General features: G+C 30.1%; 10 protein-coding genes across 10 annotated transcripts; 7 read left to right on the top strand and 3 right to left on the bottom strand.

The window, feature by feature from the left end:
- Positions 1–731: 731 nt before the first annotated feature.
- Positions 732–1481, top strand: PRX1 (thioredoxin peroxidase PRX1; the record flags this gene model as incomplete). The annotated part of the gene is made up of 1 exon (XM_046078710.1): positions 732–1481. One exon carries the CDS (start codon positions 732–734, stop codon positions 1479–1481), a length of 750 nt encoding a protein of 249 aa, XP_045936532.1.
- Positions 1482–2883: 1402 nt separating this feature from the next.
- SEF1 (Sef1p) lies at positions 2884–6618 on the top strand (the record flags this gene model as incomplete). Its single annotated transcript, XM_046078711.1, has 1 exon — positions 2884–6618. One exon carries the CDS (start codon positions 2884–2886, stop codon positions 6616–6618), a length of 3735 nt encoding a protein of 1244 aa, XP_045936531.1.
- Positions 6619–7419: 801 nt separating this feature from the next.
- DXO1 (Dxo1p) lies at positions 7420–8808 on the top strand (the record flags this gene model as incomplete). The annotated part of the gene is made up of 1 exon (XM_046078712.1): positions 7420–8808. The coding sequence occupies one exon, from the start codon at positions 7420–7422 to the stop codon at positions 8806–8808; it is 1389 nt and encodes a 462-aa protein (XP_045936530.1).
- A 521-nt stretch (positions 8809–9329) lies between these two features.
- Positions 9330–10325, top strand: GRE3 (trifunctional aldehyde reductase/xylose reductase/glucose 1-dehydrogenase (NADP(+)); the record flags this gene model as incomplete). Its single annotated transcript, XM_046078713.1, has 1 exon — positions 9330–10325. One exon carries the CDS (start codon positions 9330–9332, stop codon positions 10323–10325), a length of 996 nt encoding a protein of 331 aa, XP_045936529.1.
- A 550-nt stretch (positions 10326–10875) lies between these two features.
- On the top strand, positions 10876–14397 carry UBP9 (putative ubiquitin-specific protease UBP9; the record flags this gene model as incomplete). Its single annotated transcript, XM_046078714.1, has 1 exon — positions 10876–14397. The coding sequence occupies one exon, from the start codon at positions 10876–10878 to the stop codon at positions 14395–14397; it is 3522 nt and encodes a 1173-aa protein (XP_045936528.1).
- A 187-nt stretch (positions 14398–14584) lies between these two features.
- SCDLUD_000179 (ribose-phosphate diphosphokinase) lies at positions 14585–15541 on the bottom strand (the record flags this gene model as incomplete). The annotated part of the gene is made up of 1 exon (XM_046078715.1): positions 14585–15541. One exon carries the CDS (start codon positions 15539–15541, stop codon positions 14585–14587), a length of 957 nt encoding a protein of 318 aa, XP_045936527.1.
- A 575-nt stretch (positions 15542–16116) lies between these two features.
- Positions 16117–17022, top strand: UBC6 (E2 ubiquitin-conjugating protein UBC6; the record flags this gene model as incomplete). The annotated part of the gene is made up of 1 exon (XM_046078716.1): positions 16117–17022. One exon carries the CDS (start codon positions 16117–16119, stop codon positions 17020–17022), a length of 906 nt encoding a protein of 301 aa, XP_045936526.1.
- A 278-nt stretch (positions 17023–17300) lies between these two features.
- Positions 17301–18653, bottom strand: SCDLUD_000177 (uncharacterized protein; the record flags this gene model as incomplete). Its single annotated transcript, XM_046078717.1, has 1 exon — positions 17301–18653. One exon carries the CDS (start codon positions 18651–18653, stop codon positions 17301–17303), a length of 1353 nt encoding a protein of 450 aa, XP_045936525.1.
- Positions 18654–19419: 766 nt separating this feature from the next.
- KTI11 (Kti11p) lies at positions 19420–19668 on the bottom strand (the record flags this gene model as incomplete). Its single annotated transcript, XM_046078718.1, has 1 exon — positions 19420–19668. One exon carries the CDS (start codon positions 19666–19668, stop codon positions 19420–19422), a length of 249 nt encoding a protein of 82 aa, XP_045936524.1.
- Positions 19669–21134: 1466 nt separating this feature from the next.
- Positions 21135–21740, top strand: RPS8A (40S ribosomal protein eS8; the record flags this gene model as incomplete). The annotated part of the gene is made up of 1 exon (XM_046078719.1): positions 21135–21740. The coding sequence occupies one exon, from the start codon at positions 21135–21137 to the stop codon at positions 21738–21740; it is 606 nt and encodes a 201-aa protein (XP_045936523.1).
- Between the last annotated feature and the right edge of the window lie 358 nt (positions 21741–22098).

Raw genomic sequence — 22098 nt, 5'->3', positions numbered from 1 at the left:
AAAAAAGAAAAAGAAAAAAAAAGTTGGGCGGTTAAAAAAAAAAAAAAAAAAAAAAAAAACATTTTCAAGGTTAAATACTTTGATGTAGTAAATTATGTGGAATTTTATGATCAATGTCCTAAGTTTAAATTGTCCGTTAAAATTTTAAAGCAGCTTTTTTGCCCCCCTTTCCTTTAAAAATAGTTTTTACAAAAAATATTTGTATCACGTGATATTGCTCTGACTTTTTATTTGGAAAGTTTCAGAATTTTACAAATAATTATTTTATAGCCAATGAATATGCTAGTAATTATATATATATATTTTTTTTAAGGACAATGGAATTAAATAACATCGATCTTTAAAATGTGCTCATATATAAAAAAAAAAAAAAAAAAAAAAAATGCAAATTTTGTTGAATTAAAAAAAATTTTCCTTTGATTAAGTGCAGGAAAAAAAAAATGTGGTGGTATCGTTGTGTTTTTAAGGGTAACAATATTAATTCCCAAAATAGTCTCATTTTTTTTATCAAAAAAAAAAAAAAAAAATTATATATATAAATACAAATGCAACAGTTCCACAGTATTTAAAATTTATACAAAAAAATTATTTTCTTTCTTCTTTTTTTTTTTTTTTTTTCTAGAAAACGAAATCAAATAAAAAAGGTTTCTGATACATATTTTCCCCCCAACTTTTGGACAAGTAATTGTTTTTTTAAATTCAAAAAATCACATCCCCCAGCTCCATTAAAAATGTCATATCGTAATACTATTACTTCCTCTTTGTTGATTAAACATTTCACCACTAAAAGAGCGTTTAGTTGCACCAGTGCTATTTTAAAGCCTTCTTTAAGAATTAATGCAGTTGCCCCAAACTTTAAAGCTGAAACAACCGAGGGGCCAATTGATTTCCATAACTTCATAGGTAATAACTGGGCTGTTTTGTTTTCTCATCCAGCAGATTTCACTCCTGTTTGTACCACTGAATTAGGAGCTTTTGCCAAATTAAAGCCTGAATTCGATAAACGTAATGTTAAATTGATTGGTTTGTCTGCTGAGTCTATTGATAGTCATAAAAAATGGATCCAAGACATTAAAGATGTTACTGCTGGTTTAAATCCATCTAAACCTTTTCCATTTCCAATAATTGGTGATGTTAAGAAGGAAGTTGCTTTATTATATGATATGGTTGATGAAGAAGGCTTTCAGAAATTACAAAAAGGCCAACCAGTTGCCACTATTAGATCTGTTTTTGTTATCGATCCTTCCAAGAAAATCAGATTAACTTTTACTTATCCAGCCTCATGTGGTAGAAACACTGCCGAAGTTTTAAGGGTCATTGATGCTTTACAAAAAGCTGATTCCAAGGGTGTTGTCACCCCAATTAATTGGATTGAAGGCCAGGATGTTATTATCCCACCAACTGTTTCTGATGCTGATGCTGCCAAGAAGTTTGGTGATTTTAAGACTGTCAAGCCATATTTGCGTTTTACCAAGGCTTAAATGTTTGACTGAATTATTTTTAACAATAAGAAAAAAAAAACATTTTCTTATTATTTTATTAACATATATATAGTTTATGTACTTAGTGATATTTTTATTATATTCTTTTTGTCCAATAACTTGATTAATACTTATTTTATTGCAAGTAGTTTTAGGCTACATGAAAGAATTCTCAGATGCGTGCTGTCTACCGCTTAGAATAGGAGATTATTTATAGTTTTCCCACTGTTATTATTACTAGTGTATTTGGTTATGAGGTATTGAGTCACGTAGAGCAGCCACAGTGATATTATTTTTTTTTTTTTTTTTTTTTTTTTTTTTTTTTTTTTTTTTCTATCGAATTGAAAAAGAAAATAATATAATACATTTATATAAAATAAAATCACGCCAAAATCATAGAATCGTAGGGAATGAGCCAGCATAATTTTGTCTATTTGCACGTTATAAAATTATTTAAAAAAAAAAAATAAAAAAATTTTTTTGGTAATTTTTCGGTAATTTTTTGGTAATTTTTTGGTAATTTTTTGGTAATTTTTTGGTAATTTTTTGTAATGAATTTTTTTTCCTCTAATATACTGCTCGTAATAAGAAACATTTTGTCATTGGTTCTACTACCGTTAAATTCATATTTTGCTACCAAAATAATTAGGTGACAACCAGATATGCATATGCTTTGATGCAGTAAAAAAAGTTTTAATTAACTGACATTTTCTGTGTTTTCTGTCTCGATAAAAAAAATTTTCTTTTTCTTTTTTTTTTTTAAATCAAATTTTTAATGCCTTGTATTAATATTGAATTCCCTAATAATTATTATGATATCTTGGTATTTTGGGAACAAAAATTATCTTTCTAACTAAATATTATTTCTCCTTTAAACATTCCAAATTCTTGAATCCCTTTGTATCTTCATATTTGTGTACTAGAACGAATAACAATAATAAACATTCTTCATTACTACTATACTAATAACAATATTAGTAATACCATTCCTTCTAAACGTTATCCCTTTTTGTTTTTTATTTTTCTATTATTATTAATATTTTGCAATAGAGGCATTGTTTATATATTTTTTTTCTATTTGATAAATACCTTTTTTTTTTCCTACGTGCAAGAAAGAATCACCAGTTAACCACACTAAGATTTAACCACTTTAGAACTTTAATTTAAATTCGGGTCAGGGAAGTAAAGGAAATAAAGAAAGAAAAAAAAAAAAAAAAAAAAAAAAAAAGAGAAAAAAAAAAAAAAAGAAATTAATTTCCCAGCTAATATAGTATCATAGACAATTTTTTTTTTTTTTTTTTTTATCTAATACTATCGTTACTACATTATACATCTAAATTAAAAGAAATTGATCTTGCGGAAACAAAAACGAAAAAAAAAATTAATATATAAGATTATAAATATGATTCCTTCTGAAAGAATTTCGGAAGATAAGATGTCTACTCCTGATACCACGTCTATAATTAACAACGGGATGATTTCAAGAACTACTGCTGAGGACACTAAAACAGTAGAAGAGCAACCCATTTTATATGATAATACACCAAATAAATATCATAATAAAAGTAATGATGCCGACATTGTGGCTACGTCCAGAAGAGGTAGAAAACCATCAGCAAATAAGATTCACAATACCAATAAATCTAGAAACACTTCTCTTACATCATCGAGGAAAAGACCAGTCTCAAATGAACTCATTAACAATAAATCCAAAATAATAAAAACAGAGGAAAATATTATACAAGGAGATCATGGAACATTAGAAGATGTCACCATCCATACCAATATCAAAAATAATGGTGATATACAAGCCAATATTTGTAATGATAATAAAAGAGCAAATCTTGCGTTGACATCCATAAAAAAGCAACAACAACAACAACAACAACACACAGGACATAGGCCTGTTACCTCATGTACACATTGTAGACAGCATAAAATTAAATGTAATGCGAGTGATAATTTTCCCTCCCCATGCAGTAGGTGCCAGAAAATGGGTTTGCATTGCGAAATTGATCCTCAGTTTAGACCAAAAAAAGGATCGCAACTACAATGTTTAAGAAATGACGTCGATGAATTGAAATTGAAAATAGAATACTTAACCAGAAATGAAGGATTAATAGCCAAAGCCTTAAAGAAAACTAGTCAGGGTGAAAAATTAATTAATGAGATAAACAAAATAAGTTTTTCTTATAGGGTAGCAGGTCCACAGCAAGGTCAACTTATAAATAAACATCATATCAATACTGATTGTAGCAGTAATAATTCGTCTCTTAAGGCTGCCAACTCGCCGAATAATGATAATTTTTTGATGGAATACAATAATAGTACACATACACCGCCAACAATGACAACAATCAAAACACCACCTTCCGGATTAAATAAACCACGAAATAATTTATTTAATAATAGCAGCAATAATAATATTCCCCCAGTTTTAAAAAGAGCATTGAACAAGTTGACTAATTCTAACATTGCTAACAACGATAGTAATAATAATAACAATAATAATACCAACACTTCTTCGATTATTTCAAGTAGCAATGGTAGTTCCCCATTAATATCCGCAACAAATATTAAAAATAATTCATTTTCTATTTCCAATCATAATAACGGTACATGTGGTAACAGTATGGTTACTACTGCAATGCCCTTGTTACCTTCTCCACATGCTACAATTGATGAGTTTGTTTTAGGGGATGTCCATATTCCAATTTCGAAAGCTACAGAATTGCATCATAGATTTGTTACTAAATATCTACCTTACTTTCCTATAATAACCAGTACTTCGGCCACCGAGCTTTATTCTCAATCGCAACTATTGTTCTGGACTGTTATGTTAACTGCATGTCTCTCTGATCCCGAACCCACTTTATATAATAAATTGGCATCTTTAATTAAGCAATTGGCTATTGAAACCTGTTGGATTAGAACTCCAAGATCAACGCATATATCTCAAGCTTTATTAATTTTATGTTTGTGGCCATTACCTAACCAAAAAGTGCTAGATGATTGTTCTTATAGATTTGTTGGGTTAGCCAAGTCATTATCGTTTCAGTTAGGTTTGCATAGGGGTAAATTTATGACTGAGTTTTCAAGAACACAAACCTCGATGCCACAAGCTGAAAAATGGAGAACAAGAACTTGGTTAGGTATTTTTTTCGCCGAACAGTGTTGGGCTAGTATATTAGGGTTGCCACCAACATCACAAACAGATTATCTCATCGAACAAGGCACAAGAACAAATGCATTTGATTTGCCCAGTAATTTTAAAAAATTGCTCTGTTTGGCAAGTTTCCAAGCCAAACTATACAGTGTTATGGGTTCCAGTGTGGCATCTCCTGATGGATTACTGGATGCTCGGGACAGAGCAGGTTCTCTAGCTATTTTAGAAAGGGAGTTGGGTAGATTAGCTTTAAAATTGGACTTTGGGGGAAATATTAGTGTGGAAATATATTATCTATATGTTAAATTGATGATTTGTTGCTATGTGTTTTTGCCAGATACACCATCAGAAGACCAATCTAGGTATGTTACCGAAGCATATTTAAGTGCCACGAGAGTAATAACCTTGGTTACCAAACTTTTAGAGACTCAGCAGCTACTAGAATTGCCTATCTATGTTAGACAGAGTTGTACTTATTCTGCCTTGATATTGTTTAAATTATACTTAACACCCCTATTGTTGGATAAATATGTTGATAGCGCTAGACAATCGATTGTTACGGTTCATAGGTTGTACAGAAACCAGTTAACTGCTTGGGCAACAAGTGTAGAGAATGACATTAGTAGGACAGCTAGTGTTCTAGAGAAATTAAATTTTGTTTTAATTACTCACCCAGAGGTTTTTAATGAAGAAGAAGGTATCATTACACGAATGAGATCGCATCTAACGGGCACATTATTCTATGACTTGGTTTGGTGTGTTCATGAAGCTAGACGCAGGGAACTAGATCCCAATTATAAACATTATAATAACAGGAGCGCTAGCATGGGAGAACAAAGAAAACTCTACCCATTGCCCTTTTATAATCAAATTTCCAAGGAATATTTTGAAGCAATTACGAAAACAACACCAGGTGGTACAACTGTAACCACTTTGGTACCAACCAAGACCGCCATTAAAAATGCACAAAGCGTACCAGTCAACAATACCAATGGAGGTAACGGTGTCAATAAGCAAGTAATGGCAATTAATGGAATACCTATTACGATGTTGGATGAAACGGGCAGCATGAGATTAGATTCGCTTTTGGAAAATCCCGTGGGAGTTGATGCAAAAATAGGTGGCAACACTTATAATGCAGAAGTAAAAGCTAACGATAACATCAATGCTGGCCACCTTGGAAATATAACCAATGTACCACTAAATCGCTCACTCAGCGCCTCTATATTGGCACCGCCAAACTCAATTAGCCGCTCGTATACACCTGTTTCGTCAATTAACACACCTGAATTATTACCCGCCAATACTACTGGTGATGTTTTACGGTCTGAATTACAGCCCTCAAGAACATACAAGTCATTGTCTACTGCCTCAACTGCTGTTGTTTCTAATTCTCTACCTGCACAAAATAAGACTGATATTGATAACCGTCCCACCAAGACGTCTACTAATTCTTCAGATAATTCGTTGTTCCAAATGAATAATTCATTAAGCTCCAATCTTACTTTGAATAGGTCATATTCCCACCCACAACCGCTACCGTCAAGTTTAGATAAAAATGCTGTCAATAATAACCCTATTTCGGATACTAATTCTTCTAATAATACCGTCACTTCTTCTCTCGCCACCGCTGCTAAAAACACTGATAAAACTATTACTATGCAAAACTCGGCTACTGCAGAAAATAGCGGTTCCTCTGCTCACTTTAATCCATCTTTAAATATTTTCGGCAAATCGACCACTATTCCCTCTAATACTTCAAATAATGGGGTTACTATTAATAATGCCAATTCTATTGTTAATATTAATAACAGCTCTGAACAGCAACCACCACCACAGCAGCAGCAACAACAATTATTAAATGATCTAGATGCATTTTTACAACAGCAGACTGCCGGATGGATTGAAGGAAATAGCAATAATGATGACTTTTTGGGTTGGTTTGATATGAATATGGCGCCAGAATTTTGAAAAAAAAAAAAAAAAAAAAGAGAGAAATAGTGAACTTTTTTTTATCTTTTTTATCTTTTATTAGCAAAATGCATGAATTGTAACTGATAAGAAATAATGATAAGTATAATAAATATGGGGGGGGGAAAGTATATCCTTAGAACTTTTTTAGAATGCTTAAAAAAAAAAAAAAAAAATGATATAGAGGTCATGCCATTGATAAATAAATCAGAAATAAAATTATATACTCACTCTAAGTATGATATCCTTGTTTTATGTGCATTTGTAGGAAGGGCATATCCACAAGTATTATTTTTCTAACATTTAGCCTTCATTTTATTATTAAATATAATAATAATAGTAATAGTAAAAATAAAAGGATACTTATGCGAAGTCGCTAGCGTACAATTAGATTAAAAATAGAGTGGTTCTTAATGTGCCAAAGGAACGAAGTAATATAGGCTTAGAGGACGGATTACTCAAAAGAATGAGGAACAAATTCTTAAAATAACTACGCAATGGATGACCAGCTACGGTGGAAGAGAAACCTTTCGAATACAAGTGGGTAATGATGATGGGTTCGGTTATATGCTATTAGAATGAATTATTTTAAAAATTAAAAAATGTTTAAAAGTACATTCGGATTTTAATTACTTCGGGTTTTAATTATTTCTTATTTTTCCCTTCTAAAAAAAAAAAAAAAAAAAATATTGCCAAAATTAATACCGTCAGTTTATTAATTCTTCAAATTCTTCTATATTCAAATAGAAAACGAAAAAAAATGATATATATTTGACAAGTACAACAGGATAATATGGAGATATGTGTTTAGTTGACAAACTTAATGATCTCAAAATATCTACCAGTGTTGAGGATACCTCCCGCTTAATTATAAGTGAAAACAAAAAAAATAAAAAAAGAAGCGTATATAATCAAATTTCCAATTCAAAATCTGATAGTTCTTGCTTTCGAGATAAAAAAGCAAATTATAAATTGGCATTCGGTTTTTTGCAAAAGAATATAGATTGTTATCCTTCAAATGTCCCAAGTCTTTTTACTAATATTGAATTGCAGGGTGTTATAACTTCTCATTTTGATCATAGGGAGACAAGTGTAAACAAAAGCAGTAATAATGCCCCCGCATACAAAAAGTGTAACTATGAGTGTAGGTTAACTAAAGATAATTTTAATGGAGTAGCCCATTTAAAAGATGATTTAACAAAAGAATATTATGTAAGACAAATAGATTGCCATATCAATAGAACCTTAGGGATTTCAGTCATGAAAAAATATTTGGGTTTAAATCTTTTAAATGGTATACATAGCTATGTCCCTACCCCGCCGTCAGAATTTACATGTTTGGAAAGTTTAGTTTCTTTTATTAAATTGTGGGAAACAGAAAATAAGGTGGAGATTTGTAAAGAAGAAACCAAGCTAACATGGGTTTGTAGGAGACATCAACTTGCAAAACTGGCCCTTAAATTGATTACAAACGAATCCTTTGAAACTGCCATAGTATTTTACAAAAACAAACTGTACTTGCATGAAACTGACTATAGTTTAGATGGGATATACTCAAAAAATGACTCTATAAAAAGGGCTTGTTATACAGGATTTGAGTTGGAAAGAGTGTTGACTAAAAGCGAGAAGGATGCAACGCCGGATATCAAAGATCTATTTTTTTTAGTTTCTAAAGCCAATTTGTTAAACGGTACAGATGTGGTATTCCAATCAGAAATAGATGCCATGTCATCTACAGCGGACAATAATAGTCATAAAAAGCGCAATAATTTTATCGAGATCAAGTCAAGTGTACCATTAAAATCATCTAGTTTTTTCCATGGTCAAAAGTTATTGAAAATGTGGGTACAAACTGGCTTTGTCGATAATTCTGATATTTTAATTGGTTTCAGAACATCTACTAACAATCTAAGTGGTTTGCGGCTATATTCTAGATTAGAAATCCAACGTCTATTGAAAAAATATTATAATGTATCGAAAGTTTTAAATCCAAAGATCACTTGTGATTGGTTGGAATATATAACTGAACATATCAATAATAGTATTTTAGATTTTATTAAAGAGAAAAATTTAAACACTGATTATTTAATATCGTTGAAATTAAATTTAACTACAAAAAGGGATTTCACTGGGACTTTATCTTTAGATCTATTGGATTCGGTACCATCGTGGGTCGATATGATATTGTAGCCAATGAGACGGACATAATTAATGTCGTCTTTGCTAATACTGGAAAAAAAAGTGGAAAAAAAAAAAAAAAAAAAGAAAAAAAAGAAAAAAAAGAAAAAAATGTGAATCTGCTGTAATCATGATATTTTAAGATAATAAATTGATCAATCATGTATGACGTAAAAACATGTCATAAAAATTGTTGTTCTATATACAACAAATGTTATGCGCAATTAACTTGTTTTAAAGGGAAAAAAATGTATGACATTTATAATTTTTTCGCTTTTTGTCTTTTTTCTTTCTTTTTTGTGTGTAAATTTGTTATAAAAGGGGGCAAATATTTTTTTAAGGATTATTGCTAATCATAAATAATAAATATATATATATATATATATATACATAGAAGAGGTTAAAGCAAAAAATTGGAAAGGTAGGATATAAAAAAAAAAAAAATACATATATATATTAACAAAAACTACGTATAAACTAAAATTCTAATATTCCCCAGATATATAAATATTTTTATCCTTCAGAAAAGTAAGATGTCTTATTTAGCTAGAACTGTAGTTTTAAATAATGCTTTAAAAATGCCTGTTGTTGGTTTGGGGTGCTGGAAAATCCCTAACGCTGTTTGTGAACAACAAGTCTATGAAGCCATTAAAATAGGTTATAGATTATTTGATGGTGCGCAAGATTATGGTAATGAAAAAGAGGTTGGTAAAGGTATTAAAAGGGCAATTAAGGAAGGTATTGTTAAAAGAGAAGATCTATTTATTGTCTCCAAATTGTGGAATTCATATCACAAACCTGAACATGTGGGCCTAGCTCTTAATAAAACTTTGGAAGATTTGCAATTGGATTATTTAGATTTATTTTATATTCACTTTCCTATTGCATTTAAGTTTGTTCCGATTGAGGAAAAGTATCCACCTGGGTTTTACACTAGTGAAACAGATTTTGAACAGGGAAAAATTACATTGGAAAAAAATGTGACTATTCTAGATACTTGGAAGAGCTTGGAGAAATGTCACGAAAAAGGTTTAATTAAGGGTATTGGTATTTCTAATTTCCGGGGTTGCTTAATTCAAGAGTTATTGAACAGCGATTGTAAGGTCAAGCCTGTTGCTTTACAGATTGAGCATCATCCTTATTTAACACAGGAACATTTAATTGAGTATTGCCAGTCAGAAAATATTCAAGTTGTAGCATATTCTTCATTTGGACCACAATCTTTTATTGAGTTGAATAGCGATTTGGCAATCAAAACACCCAAGTTGTTTGATCACCCTGTTATTAAGAAAATTGCTGCTAAACATAATGTTAGTGAACCTCAAGTTTTATTAAGATGGGCTACCCAAAGGAATGTATGCATTATCCCCAAATCTTCCAAACCTGATAGATTGCTAGTGAATCTAACAGTTGAAAAAAGGTTAACGTTGACCGATTTAGAGTTGCAGGAAATTTCCGAATTGAATAAAAATATTAGATTCAATGATCCATGGGATTGGTTAAATTCCAAAATACCAACATTTGCTTAAGATTTGGAGATAATAGTATTATAATTTTTATATAATAGTGACAAATGTTATGAGAATAACCTTATATTTTATTTTTATTTTCACGTTGCTCGATTACGTTATATGTAATGTAATTATATATGTAAAATAAATTAAAATGGACCATCACACATTAAATATGCATAGAATATCATGCAGAAATATACGAAAGGGTGAAGTCACGTTACATAAAAATATATATATAGGGAATCATTTATATGCAACCGTTGATACACCCATAAAATCAACAAGAATATATATCTATACATAATATACATACTGTGATATAAAATTGAAAAAAAAGGTGGCACTTTTCAATTTATTTAATTTTTTAATTTTTTAATTTTTTAATTTTTTTTTTTTTTTTCTTTTCAAGTTTACAATTCTTAGTACCATAAAAAAAATATTGCTTTTCATAATAACAATAATAAAAGCAAGTCATACAAATCATTGTATCTTATTTTTGTAGTAAGAACAAAAGAAAATAAAAAGAGAAACACTATCTCTAAAGCAAAAAAAAAGAAAAAAAACTATGGGTTTAAAAAGATGGATTAGCGGGTCAACGAAAAGAAATAAATCAGAACCTTTGACAGACCCTCTGATTAAAGCACCTGGCGATAAAAATATCCGTAGTTCTACTCAATATCAACATCATTATTCCCATTATGTTCCTAATAATAATAAGTCTGGTGCTAAGGTTGCTACGAATAATAGTCATGAGACTAACTCCTCTTACCGCGATCAAAGTAACAGCAGGAGTAGTAGCAGTACATCTAGCAGTCTAACTCATAGTCCTTATAACTCTAATAATAATAATAATAATAATAATAATAATAATAACAATAATAAACCATTGACTAACGTTACCACTAATAGTACTAAAGGTAAGAGTAGCAATAGCCTACCATATAAAAACAATAATATTAACAATAATTATATCGCAGATAAGGTATTTCTAGGCCCTACTTCAGTTTCGAGCACTGAGCTTGTCATGCCAAATATGCATCATACAGGTAGCAGCAATAGCAATAGCAATAGTATTAACAGTATTAGTAGAAGTACAACAAGAAGTAGGAGTAGGAGTAGGAGTAACAGTAACTATAATAACTTTACTAGTTTCAATACAACTACAACTGCTTCAAGTACAAGAAACAACAGTTTTTCCATGACTGCTAATCCTCCTCCTACGGTGGCAATTTTGAATAAAACGGTTAGTGGGCATGGAATTTCAAATACTAATAACAATAAATTTTTTATGGAAGATAATAGTGTCTTTTTTACGGATTCCGAAACAAGCATGATAGAAAACACCACCGGTATTGCCAGCGATGGAGTAAATAGTGGCTATTTGGATGTCTCTTTTGAACAAAATTCTGCCTTAACTGCTGCTAGTAATGTTTTGTCAAACACCACAATTAAAGTTACAAATTATGATTCTAGGGATAATAGCAGAAGAAACAGTAGAAGCCATAGTAACTTGGATTTCAATCCAATTGATTTGATCTCCCCTCCAGCCGTAAATACGACGATTCCGATATCACATAATAATCCTAAGAACAATGTTAACACTAACAATATGGACACAACAGTTCTATCAGAACAATTACTGGTGCAGCAGCTACCTCCATACAAAACGCTAGTACAGCAGCAACCCAGGGAAAGGGAAAAGGAAAAGGAAAAGGAAAAGGAAAATAATTCATTATCCTCAACACCTTCTTTAAGATTTCATTTTGGTAATCCGTTTTCGTCTACCTCATCCGCAGATAACAGTAACAACAAAAAAAATAGTAATAATATTGCTAGTTCGTTAACTGCTAAGGAAGCTTACTTAAATCAGTTACAAGATGATTGGCAATACCATTTAGATGAATTCCCGGAACTTTTGCCAATGGACCATAACCTATCGTTTGGCGATGGTTCTAATAAGATATTTGGTTTTGAAAATTTTGGAAATACTTGCTATTGTAATAGTGTTTTACAATGTCTGTATAACCTAGATGAGTTTCGCTTAAATGTGTTGAAAACACCTTTTAAAACTGGAATTAATAATAGAAAATTAGTTTGTGAAGGCAATAAACCAAGAAATTTTGCGAAATTACAGGCTAGTTTAATAAATAACGGACGTGTTTTATCTAATACTAGCGCTGTTACTACAGCTAACTCTACTCATGGTACTACCACTCCCAACAGCAATACGACAACTAATAGTACTGGAGTTAAATATTTAACTACAGATGAGATACTAAAGAAATTGGATTTGCATCATGACGGTGTGATAGTCGGTAGAACCAACGATAATATCTATCATTCATGTGAAAAAAGAAAGAATTCAGCACTAATTAACGGGCCCATTTTAAATATAGATCATCTATCAGAATGTTCCAGATTTAACAATGCTAATTTAGCATCAGTAAATAATTTTGATCAAAATTCCAATTATGTATCTGGAACCAGTAATGACGGTGGTGATGATATTGATGGTTCTAATAATAATACTAATAATAGTGGCAGCAGTATTGATAGTAGCAATAGTGATAACAATGCTAGTAATAGTTTTCTTGGTACTGTTATTAACGGCAAGAACAGAAATACCAATAAGATATCGGCATCTTCAAATGACGTATCATGCTCCATGTATACTTGTTTGAAGGATGTTTTTGAATATATTACTGAAAACAAGTTTTTAATAGGGATTGTTTCACCAGTTGAATTTATCAATATTTTAAAAATATCTAATATAATGTTTAGTTCTTCTATGCACCAAGATGCTCATGAATTTTTGAATTTCCTTTTAAATGACATGAGTGACTATTTGGCAACTTTAATAAAATCATCATCCGCAACTTTTAACCATAACAACTTTATTACTGATTTATTTCAAGGTATTTGTACGAATAGGACAAGATGTTTAACTTGTGATAATACTACATATAGAGATGAGCTCTTTTTGGATTTCCCGCTAGATATTTCTAGTTTAACAGATAACAATATCGAAAATTATTTTCTAAATTATCGTCAAAGGGAGATGTTGTGCGGTGAAAATAAATTTTATTGTGATAAATGTAACGGATTGCAAGAAGCTGAAAGAGTTGTGACTTTAAAAAAATTACCAAATGTTTTATTGATGCATTTAAAAAGATTTAAATATAGTGAAAAGGAAAAATGTAATATTAAGTTGTTTGATAAAGTAGAATATCCATTAAATTTGAGAATATGCTCATCTTCTGAAAAGAACAATGAGGGAGCCCTGTGTAGAAATTACGAATTAAATGGGATCGTTGTTCATTTAGGCGGTGGTCCATCCCATGGCCATTATATAGCCATTGTTAAAAATTCTAAATTTGGTTGGTTATTATATGATGACGAAACCGTTCAAAGTGTTAATGAAGAGGATGTGTTAAAATTTTATGGTGGTCCAGGTGATTTATCTACTGCCTACGTTTTGTTTTATAAAGTAGTTGATAAAGCCTACGACAGTACAAATAATGAATTGTCTGATGTCCTTGCCGGAAATAATTGCAAAAACAACATAAACGCTTTAATTAAATGCGATGAAATCATGAGAAACTTCACCAAGAGTACTATAAACTTTTCAAAGAAAAAAGGGTTTTTTGATACCTCTGATGCCACCACTATAAATAACAATGGTAGTGGCAGTAATAACAATAATAGTACAACTTTAAATCCTAATGTTTCATATATGAATAACACCAATAGTGGATTTAACTCCAGAAGTACCAGCAATATTAGTTTTAATAATAATATTGATTCCGCTAATAATAGTTCAGGCGGGGTAGATTTGGCAGTTCATAAGAACAATTGTATTACTGGCAATGTCAGTGGTATTAAGGATATAAATAATAATGGTACATTCGAGGGAGATTATAAGCTTGATAATAACAATAATATAAATTATCAAGGGCTATCGTCAACTACCACCGCAAAAGCCGGCACGAAATCCAACTCATCTTCGGCACAGAATCAAGAAAGCAAGACTAAACTTAAAAGAAGGTCATCAACTAGATGGTTTAGAAGAAGTTCTAAGGCATTTTGACATTCATTCTATACAAAGAGAATATTTTAATTAATTAATATATATTTTTTTTTTTTTTTTTTTTTTTTTTTTATGTAGTAACAAACAATAATAGTAATAATTATAATAAATTCGGATAGTATGTATAAATACAAACGATGAGGGAACAAATAAAATAAAAAAAGCATAGTTTTAAGTATGATTTAAATCACACCGGAGCGTGTGTAAACAAATATGAAACACTTTCTCCATTATGTAATCTCCTAATAGCTTCAGCTAAGATAGGACTTATATCTATTTGATCCAATCTATCAATAGATTGAGAAACAGGAACAGTGTTGGTACAAACTATTTTACTTAATCTACTATTCTGCAACCTTTCAAAAGCATTCCCACTAAAAATCCCGTGAGTAACAATGGCAATAACTTCCTTGGCACCTTTGTCTAATAAAACTTCAGCAGCTTTACATAGAGTACCACAAGTATCTGCCATATCGTCTATTAACAGACACGATTTTCCCGCTACATCACCAACTAAAACCATACGACTAATTTCATTGGCACGCTGTCTTTCCTTATGAATCAAGGCAAAGTTTAAATCTAGTTTATCGGCCAAAGAAGCTACTCTTTTAGCACCACCGGCATCTGGAGAAACTAATAATACATTTTGAAAGTCAGTGTGATTTTGGATATAATTCAAAACACATGGTTCTGCGTATAAATTGTCAACAGGTATATGAAAAAACCCTTGTATCTGAGAAGCATGCAAATCCATTGTAATTACATGATCACAGCCTGCAGTTTGCAATAAATTAGCAATCAACTTGGCAGTTATTGGGGCTCTTGATTTATCTTTCTTATCTTGTCTTGCATAGGGGAAATTTGGAATAACAGCGGTAATCCTTCTTGCACTGGCAGTTTTACATGCATGAATCATGATTAATAATTCCATCAAAAAGTCATTTATCTCATCTTGCCCGGTACCTGTTTGAATTATGTAAACATCTTCATCTCTTATGCTTTCGCCAATAGTTACAGAAGTTTCTCTGTTGGAATATTGGTAGACACCGATTTTAGCCAAATTTAAACCCAATCTATTGGCGATTTTCTCTGCCAAATCTGGATGAGAGTTACCAGCTAATAGCTTTATACTATTTGAAGACATAGTGGTATCTGCTTGTTTAATTTCTTATTATGTGGTATTGTAATTATTCCTACTATTATGGGTTCTGTAGTTTTCGGATGCCATACATTAAAGCAAGAGGTGAGCAAAACAATTCAATTAAAAAAATGGAAAAGGAAAAAAAAAAATTAATTTTAATTTTAATTTTAATTTATTTTTACAACATGTTTATATACCGGAAACTTGCGCAGCGGACACTTTTCTTGTATTACACTGTTAAGACTTAGCTCCAATCGGACAAATTCGGAAATATTTGATACCCGAATAGAATTTGAAAAGGAAAAAATATTGAATTTTGGATTTGACTACGTAGTTTCTAAGGATGTGTACACATACCGTTTTAAAAAAAAGAAAAAAAAAAAAAAAAAAAACTTGGCCTCTTGTTACATAATTATGTTGTAATCGTTAATTTATCTAACAGCGCATTTCGATTCCTTCTCTCGCTATATAACAAACTTGCAGTCGAAATGATAAAGTTTTTCTTATATATATTTTAGATAGCAAATATAAAAGATCAAAACAAAACAAAAGAAAAAAAAAAAAAAAAAAAAAAAAAAATGGCATCCGTTGCTGCTCGTAAAAGATTAACCAAAGAATACAAAGCAATTGTAGAAAACCCTCCACAATTTATCATAGCTAAACCAAATGAAGACAATATTTTAGAATGGCATTATGTTATTGAGGGTCCGCCAGATACACCATACTATGGCGGTCAGTATCATGGTACTGTAGTATTCCCACCTGAGTATCCATTTAAGCCACCAGCTATTAGGATGATTACCCCTAACGGTAGATTTGAGGAGAATACTAGATTATGTTTAAGTATGAGTGATTATCATCCAGATTCTTGGCAACCTAGTTGGGGTGTTGCTACTATATTAACTGGGTTGTTGAGTTTCATGACTGGAAATGATGTAACTACTGGTAGTATTACCACTAGTGATGAATACAAAAAAAAACTAGTTGCCAAAAGCAAGTTATGGAATGCTAAACAAAATAGAAGATTTCAAATTATTTTTCCCGAATTGGTGGAGCAAAACTTGAAAGAAATTGCAGAGGAGGAGGAAAGACTAAAACAACAAGCTACAGACAAAAAGAAAGAAAATGCGAGTTTAGCCAAACTCTCATATAATTCTACCACTAGCATCGAAGATGATTTAAAAGAAGGTGCCAAAAAACAATTAGAAAAGGCAGCTAATGAAAAAGTCATTAATTTAGATGAAATTGCAGATCCTGAAGATAGGATAAGGGCTGAAGAAAAACTAGAAAAAGAAAGGAATAAAAACCGTAACAATGAAGCAAAAATGAGTAATTCAGTTAATGAAAAAGATAGTAGTAAAAGGGAAATAAACACTTATGACAAAGACAACGATAAGGATTCACTTAAAGGATTTTTTAATAGATTTTTTTCCTTTTTGATAATTACTGTAGGGATAGCATTCTTACTCAAATACTTGAAATGAAATAAAAATAAAAATAAAAAAATAAAAAATAAAAAAATAAAAAATAAAAAAATAAAAAAATAAAAAAATAAAAAAAAATTTTTTTTTTTCCTCTTTGTTTTTCATCTACATCATAGTTGTCCAAGTATAAAGATATATCGTATTATATATATAATATATATCATTGGAAAATAAAATTATAATTACATAATATAAAAACATTGTTAAAAATAAATCAATTACTAAGTAAGAAGCGTCTGCTTATTCTACCTTCATGGAAACCATAAATAAACCGACCTTTAAAATTTCTCTAATTTTAAGATAAGCTTACCGTGAGCGTGTCTAGAACGTAAATATTTAAAAGCTTCAGCATAATCTTTCCAGTCATAGGTTCTGTCTATTACTGTTTTAACTACACCCTTTCTCAATAATTCGCAACAGTTTTCGGGCCAATTACCATAATACTTGACATATTTAGCATTAGGATCAAAATGGAAGTGAGAATAACTGAAATTCCACAAGGCTTTGCTGAAAACCTTACGAACATTTGCACTTGGATTATCTGGAGCATTATATATATCACTCTTATAATTAGCTTTATAATCACCAACCGTGGTGATATAATCCGCCCCCTTAGCGATTAATGAATTGGAATGTTCAATTATAGAATAACCCCCTACAAAATCTAAAATGATGTTAAATTTCCCCTGCTGAAATTTGATTGAAATTGGTTTACCAGTAGCATCATAATCTATGAATTCACCATCGTTTATCATGCTTTGCAACGGCTTATAAATTTTCAAATTACGTTGATAATTAATAAATATCAAATCATTCACATATTCGGGGAATTTTTTCTTAATTGCCAATTCGGCAGAACCAGAACAAATTAAAACAATTTTTGAGGTAACTTTATAGTAATTTTTTAAAAGTTGTAGGGCAAAAATAGCTACCGAAGATAACCCACCATTAATAAGGATATTGGAATCTGGTTTGATTTTTTGATTTTCTTCCAAACCATGTAATATGGAATATGCTGTACCTAAACAATATAGAGCACCGGCAGCCTCATTTTTGTTAAGATTAGTTGGTTTTTTCAAAATAACATCCTTATTTAAATCAATAGTGATACTGCTTTGTAATGTACCAGTACCTAAATTTGGGTGAAAAAAAGTACCAAAAACTTCATCGCCAACAGACCAAATCTGGGAATCAACTTTAGAACCAATAGCACTAATAGTACCGTAGTATTCACGACCTAGACCAGTATATGAATTCATATTTGTAGTATAAGAATTATAAATTTTTAAATCAACAGGATTTAAACCAACTCTCAAGACCTGGACTATTATATTATTGGAACCTGGTGGTTTGAGTTTAATATCGTAGGTGAATTGGGGTGGATGATGGATAGAATAAAAAACCAATGCTTTTGTAGGAATATATTTGACATGTCTTAATGGGCGACTTACACGGTGTATATCAGGTAATGTATCTATTGCTTTTGGAGGAATAAAATCATCATTATTTTTGCCAGTAATCTTGAAGTTTTCACTATTTAAAGAGTCTGAATTTCTAGTATTATTAAGATTTATACTGCTGTTACTACTATTGCCACCATTGGTGTGATCATCTAATATTTTTTCAGACATCGAATTAGTAGGAATGGATTGTATTTGGTATTAAATTTTATTTTTTATTTTTTCTTTTTTTGTTTTTGTTTTTTTTTACGTCTTGGTAAGTGTTTATAGTAGTTTGTGAACTTTTATATTGAATAAATTTTTTAAATAGATTAATCTTTTTAACTGGTGTTGTTTATTTATATAGATGGTATTTATTTTAGTAGATTAAACGTGAAAGGAAATGAAATATGAGTAAAAAGAATAAGAAAATAAAAGAAAAACCTTTCCATTGCCCCCTTTTCTTTGTGTGTCCGATTATTACAGTTTTTATAACGTATTTTTACTTATTATTATTATTATTTTGGTTTACTTTCTGAAGAAAAGAAAAGAAAAAAAAGAAAAAAGAAAAAATTAATTAATTCCATCTCTCCTATTTAATTTTAATATCCGGGTAAATTAACCCGCATATCTCCGTCAAACAAACTACTACTTATTCTTTTACGTATTTTCTAACATTCTTACCATTTCCCATACAATTCTCTTTCAGCAAAGTTATTCATCCATAAATTATTTCAAAGTATTTATAACTAATCAATATCATATATCTTTTCCTATTTTAATTAGCAACAGATCATAGTTAGAAAGTATTCAATCACAAACCTAATCCTTTAATGGTAAACACAAAGATATACCAACAGATTCTAATGGTGTTCTAGTTGTATTACCCTGTCCTATTTTATTCTCATTGAAAGGAAATCATAGCTTATAAAGTCGAGCATCGTTATGTACCACAAACTCAAGCAGCAGCCGATATTTCAATAGGTGGTTGTAGGTCTGCATCATCATAGTATTGTTGTAAATCCTCTTTCTCAAATATAACTTGTATCATGAGTGAACAACTTGGACAAACGGCTACTTCTTCTCCATTAAATAAATCATCAATATATACTTGAAAGCGGTCACCGCATGGGCATGGGTATGTAAAAAGTTGGGTATCAACATCAAAGGTCATATCTTCAATTTCAATTTGATCATAATACGACATTTTTTTTTTCTATTGTATTTTCTAATTTTATTTCTAGGAGTAGCGTGTTGGATGACATGATTTAAATACCTCAACAAAAAAACAGAACTTAATAGTAAGCTTAAATCAAATTAAATTAAATTAAATTAAATTAAAAAAAAGAAACGAAAAAAAAAAAAAAAAAACAATTTTGGTTTATTACAAATTGCCACATATCAGTTTTTTTTTTTCTTTTTTTTTTTTTTTAATTATTTTGTGACCCTTTTTATCACCCGTACCTTGTACAATCTTTGTAATTATTTATTTTTTTTATTTTTTTTATTTTTTTTTTTAATTTTTTTTTTATAGATGGGTTATTTTCAAGGTCATGTATATTTTTTTTCTACATCCTTTTCCCAACACAAATTGTTTTTTTTTTTCCTTTCGAAATGAAAGTTCTACAGGAAAGGTTTTTTTTCTTTTCTGGCTCTCTTTCTTTCTTGCCTTTTCTTTTTTTTTTTTTTCTCTCTCTTCAAACAAAAATAATTACATATTAACCATTTTTGTTTTCCTTTGAAATCTCACACATACATAAATATATATATATATATATATATTTTTTTTTTTTTTTTTAATTAATTTTTTTTTTTTTTCTTTGTATAAACAAATTTTTTATGATGGCATTCCAATTGTACATTTGGTTTTCCATTTTACTACCAATATTTTATAGCAGTGTGTAGTGCAATTCTTTTCTTTCTTTTTATTTTCCAACTATTGATCATTTGATATTTTTAAGTAAAAAATAATAAAACAAGAAAAAAACCACCAGGAAATAAGTATGTTATAATTTGATTATATATTCTATACTATGATGGGAGAAAAAGAGAAAAGATATATTACACAATTTTAATCATGAAAGATGAGGAACAAAGAAAATTAAAATTAGAAAAAAAAAATATGTTTTTGCAAGAAAAGCGTTTAGGATTATCTCATTAAATTATAATTAATATCATTTCTGTTATATTTGTTAGATGTTTATGGTGTTAAGGCTGATTTTAAAAGATTTTATATCGGCGAACAGTTACAGAAGGATTGTCTACTTTGTTTATAAATCACACCTTTATTCTGAAAATCCAGAAAAAATATTAAATATTCTTTTGATATCCGGAAGTTGTTATTCAGAATTGTTGAGTTTGGTTTGGCTTATCGATATTTAGAATTCAAACAAAGGAAGGTGATCATTATTAAAAATAACTTTAATATTTTCAAGCGTTTTGCTTTGCAAAAATGCTTGTGGTTAATCGGATTTTTTTCACCAGATTACTTTGTGTTTTTTTTTTAAATAAAAGTGTTTTCTTTTTGCCTTCCTTATCTTTTCACCTCTTTATCCCGGGAAAATGGTAGAAATAAATTCCATACATTTTACTAACATAGTTTTTCATTATTATTTTATACTAATAACTAAATTAAAATGATGACGAAACTTTTTGTAACAGATATATAACAAAATGGGTATTTCTCGTGATTCTCGTCACAAAAGATCTGCTACCGGTGCTAAGCGTGCTCAATTCAGAAAGAAGAGAAAGTTCGAATTAGGTCGTCAACCTGCTAACACCAAGATTGGTCCTAAGAGAATCCATGCTGTTAGAACTAGAGGTGGTAACCAAAAATTCAGAGCTTTAAGAATTGAAACTGGTAACTTCTCTTGGGCCTCTGAAGGGATTTCCAAGAAAACCAGAATTGCTGGTGTCGTTTATCATCCATCCAATAACGAATTGGTTAGAACTAACACTTTAACTAAGGCCGCTATTGTCCAAGTTGATGCCACTCCATTCAAACAATGGTATGAAGCTCACTATGGTCAGACCTTGGGTAAGAAGAAGAAGAACGTTGAAGAAGAAGAAGCTGTTTCTAGATCTAAAAAGGTTGAAAAGAAATTAGCTGCTAGAGCCAAAGATGCCAAGACTGAAGCTGCCGTTGAAGCTCAATTTAACTCTGGTAGATTATATGCTTGTATTTCTTCTAGACCAGGTCAATCTGGTAGATGTGATGGTTATATCTTGGAAGGTGAAGAATTAGCCTTCTACTTGAGAAGATTGACCACAAAGAAATAAACAACTTTATAATAATATTTTTTTATATTATATAATCTATTTGTTTTTATAATTTTACAACATTTTCTCTTATTATTGTCTATTAGAATTGCCGCGAATTCTAATATCTTTAAAGATAAAGTTACTGCTCTTGATTTTTAATTTTACAACATAAGAGCGAGGATTGAAGATAAAGAAAACCCTATGATTGTAATAAATTTATTATTAATGTGTAAAATATACATGCTTGTGCAATAGTAATTATGAAAAATAAAATAAAATAAAATAAAATAAAATAACAAAACTGAAAAAAAAATTAAACAATATACCTAATAAATGAAAAATATTAATAAATGAAAGAATTGTTATATGTCTTAAA

Source organism: Saccharomycodes ludwigii, chromosome I, assembly GCF_020623625.1.
Source record: "Saccharomycodes ludwigii strain NBRC 1722 chromosome I, whole genome shotgun sequence".
Taxonomy (NCBI): domain Eukaryota; kingdom Fungi; phylum Ascomycota; class Saccharomycetes; order Saccharomycodales; family Saccharomycodaceae; genus Saccharomycodes; species Saccharomycodes ludwigii.
The sequence above is the reverse complement of the archived record's forward strand: the minus strand, read 5'-3'. Positions and strand labels throughout refer to the sequence as shown.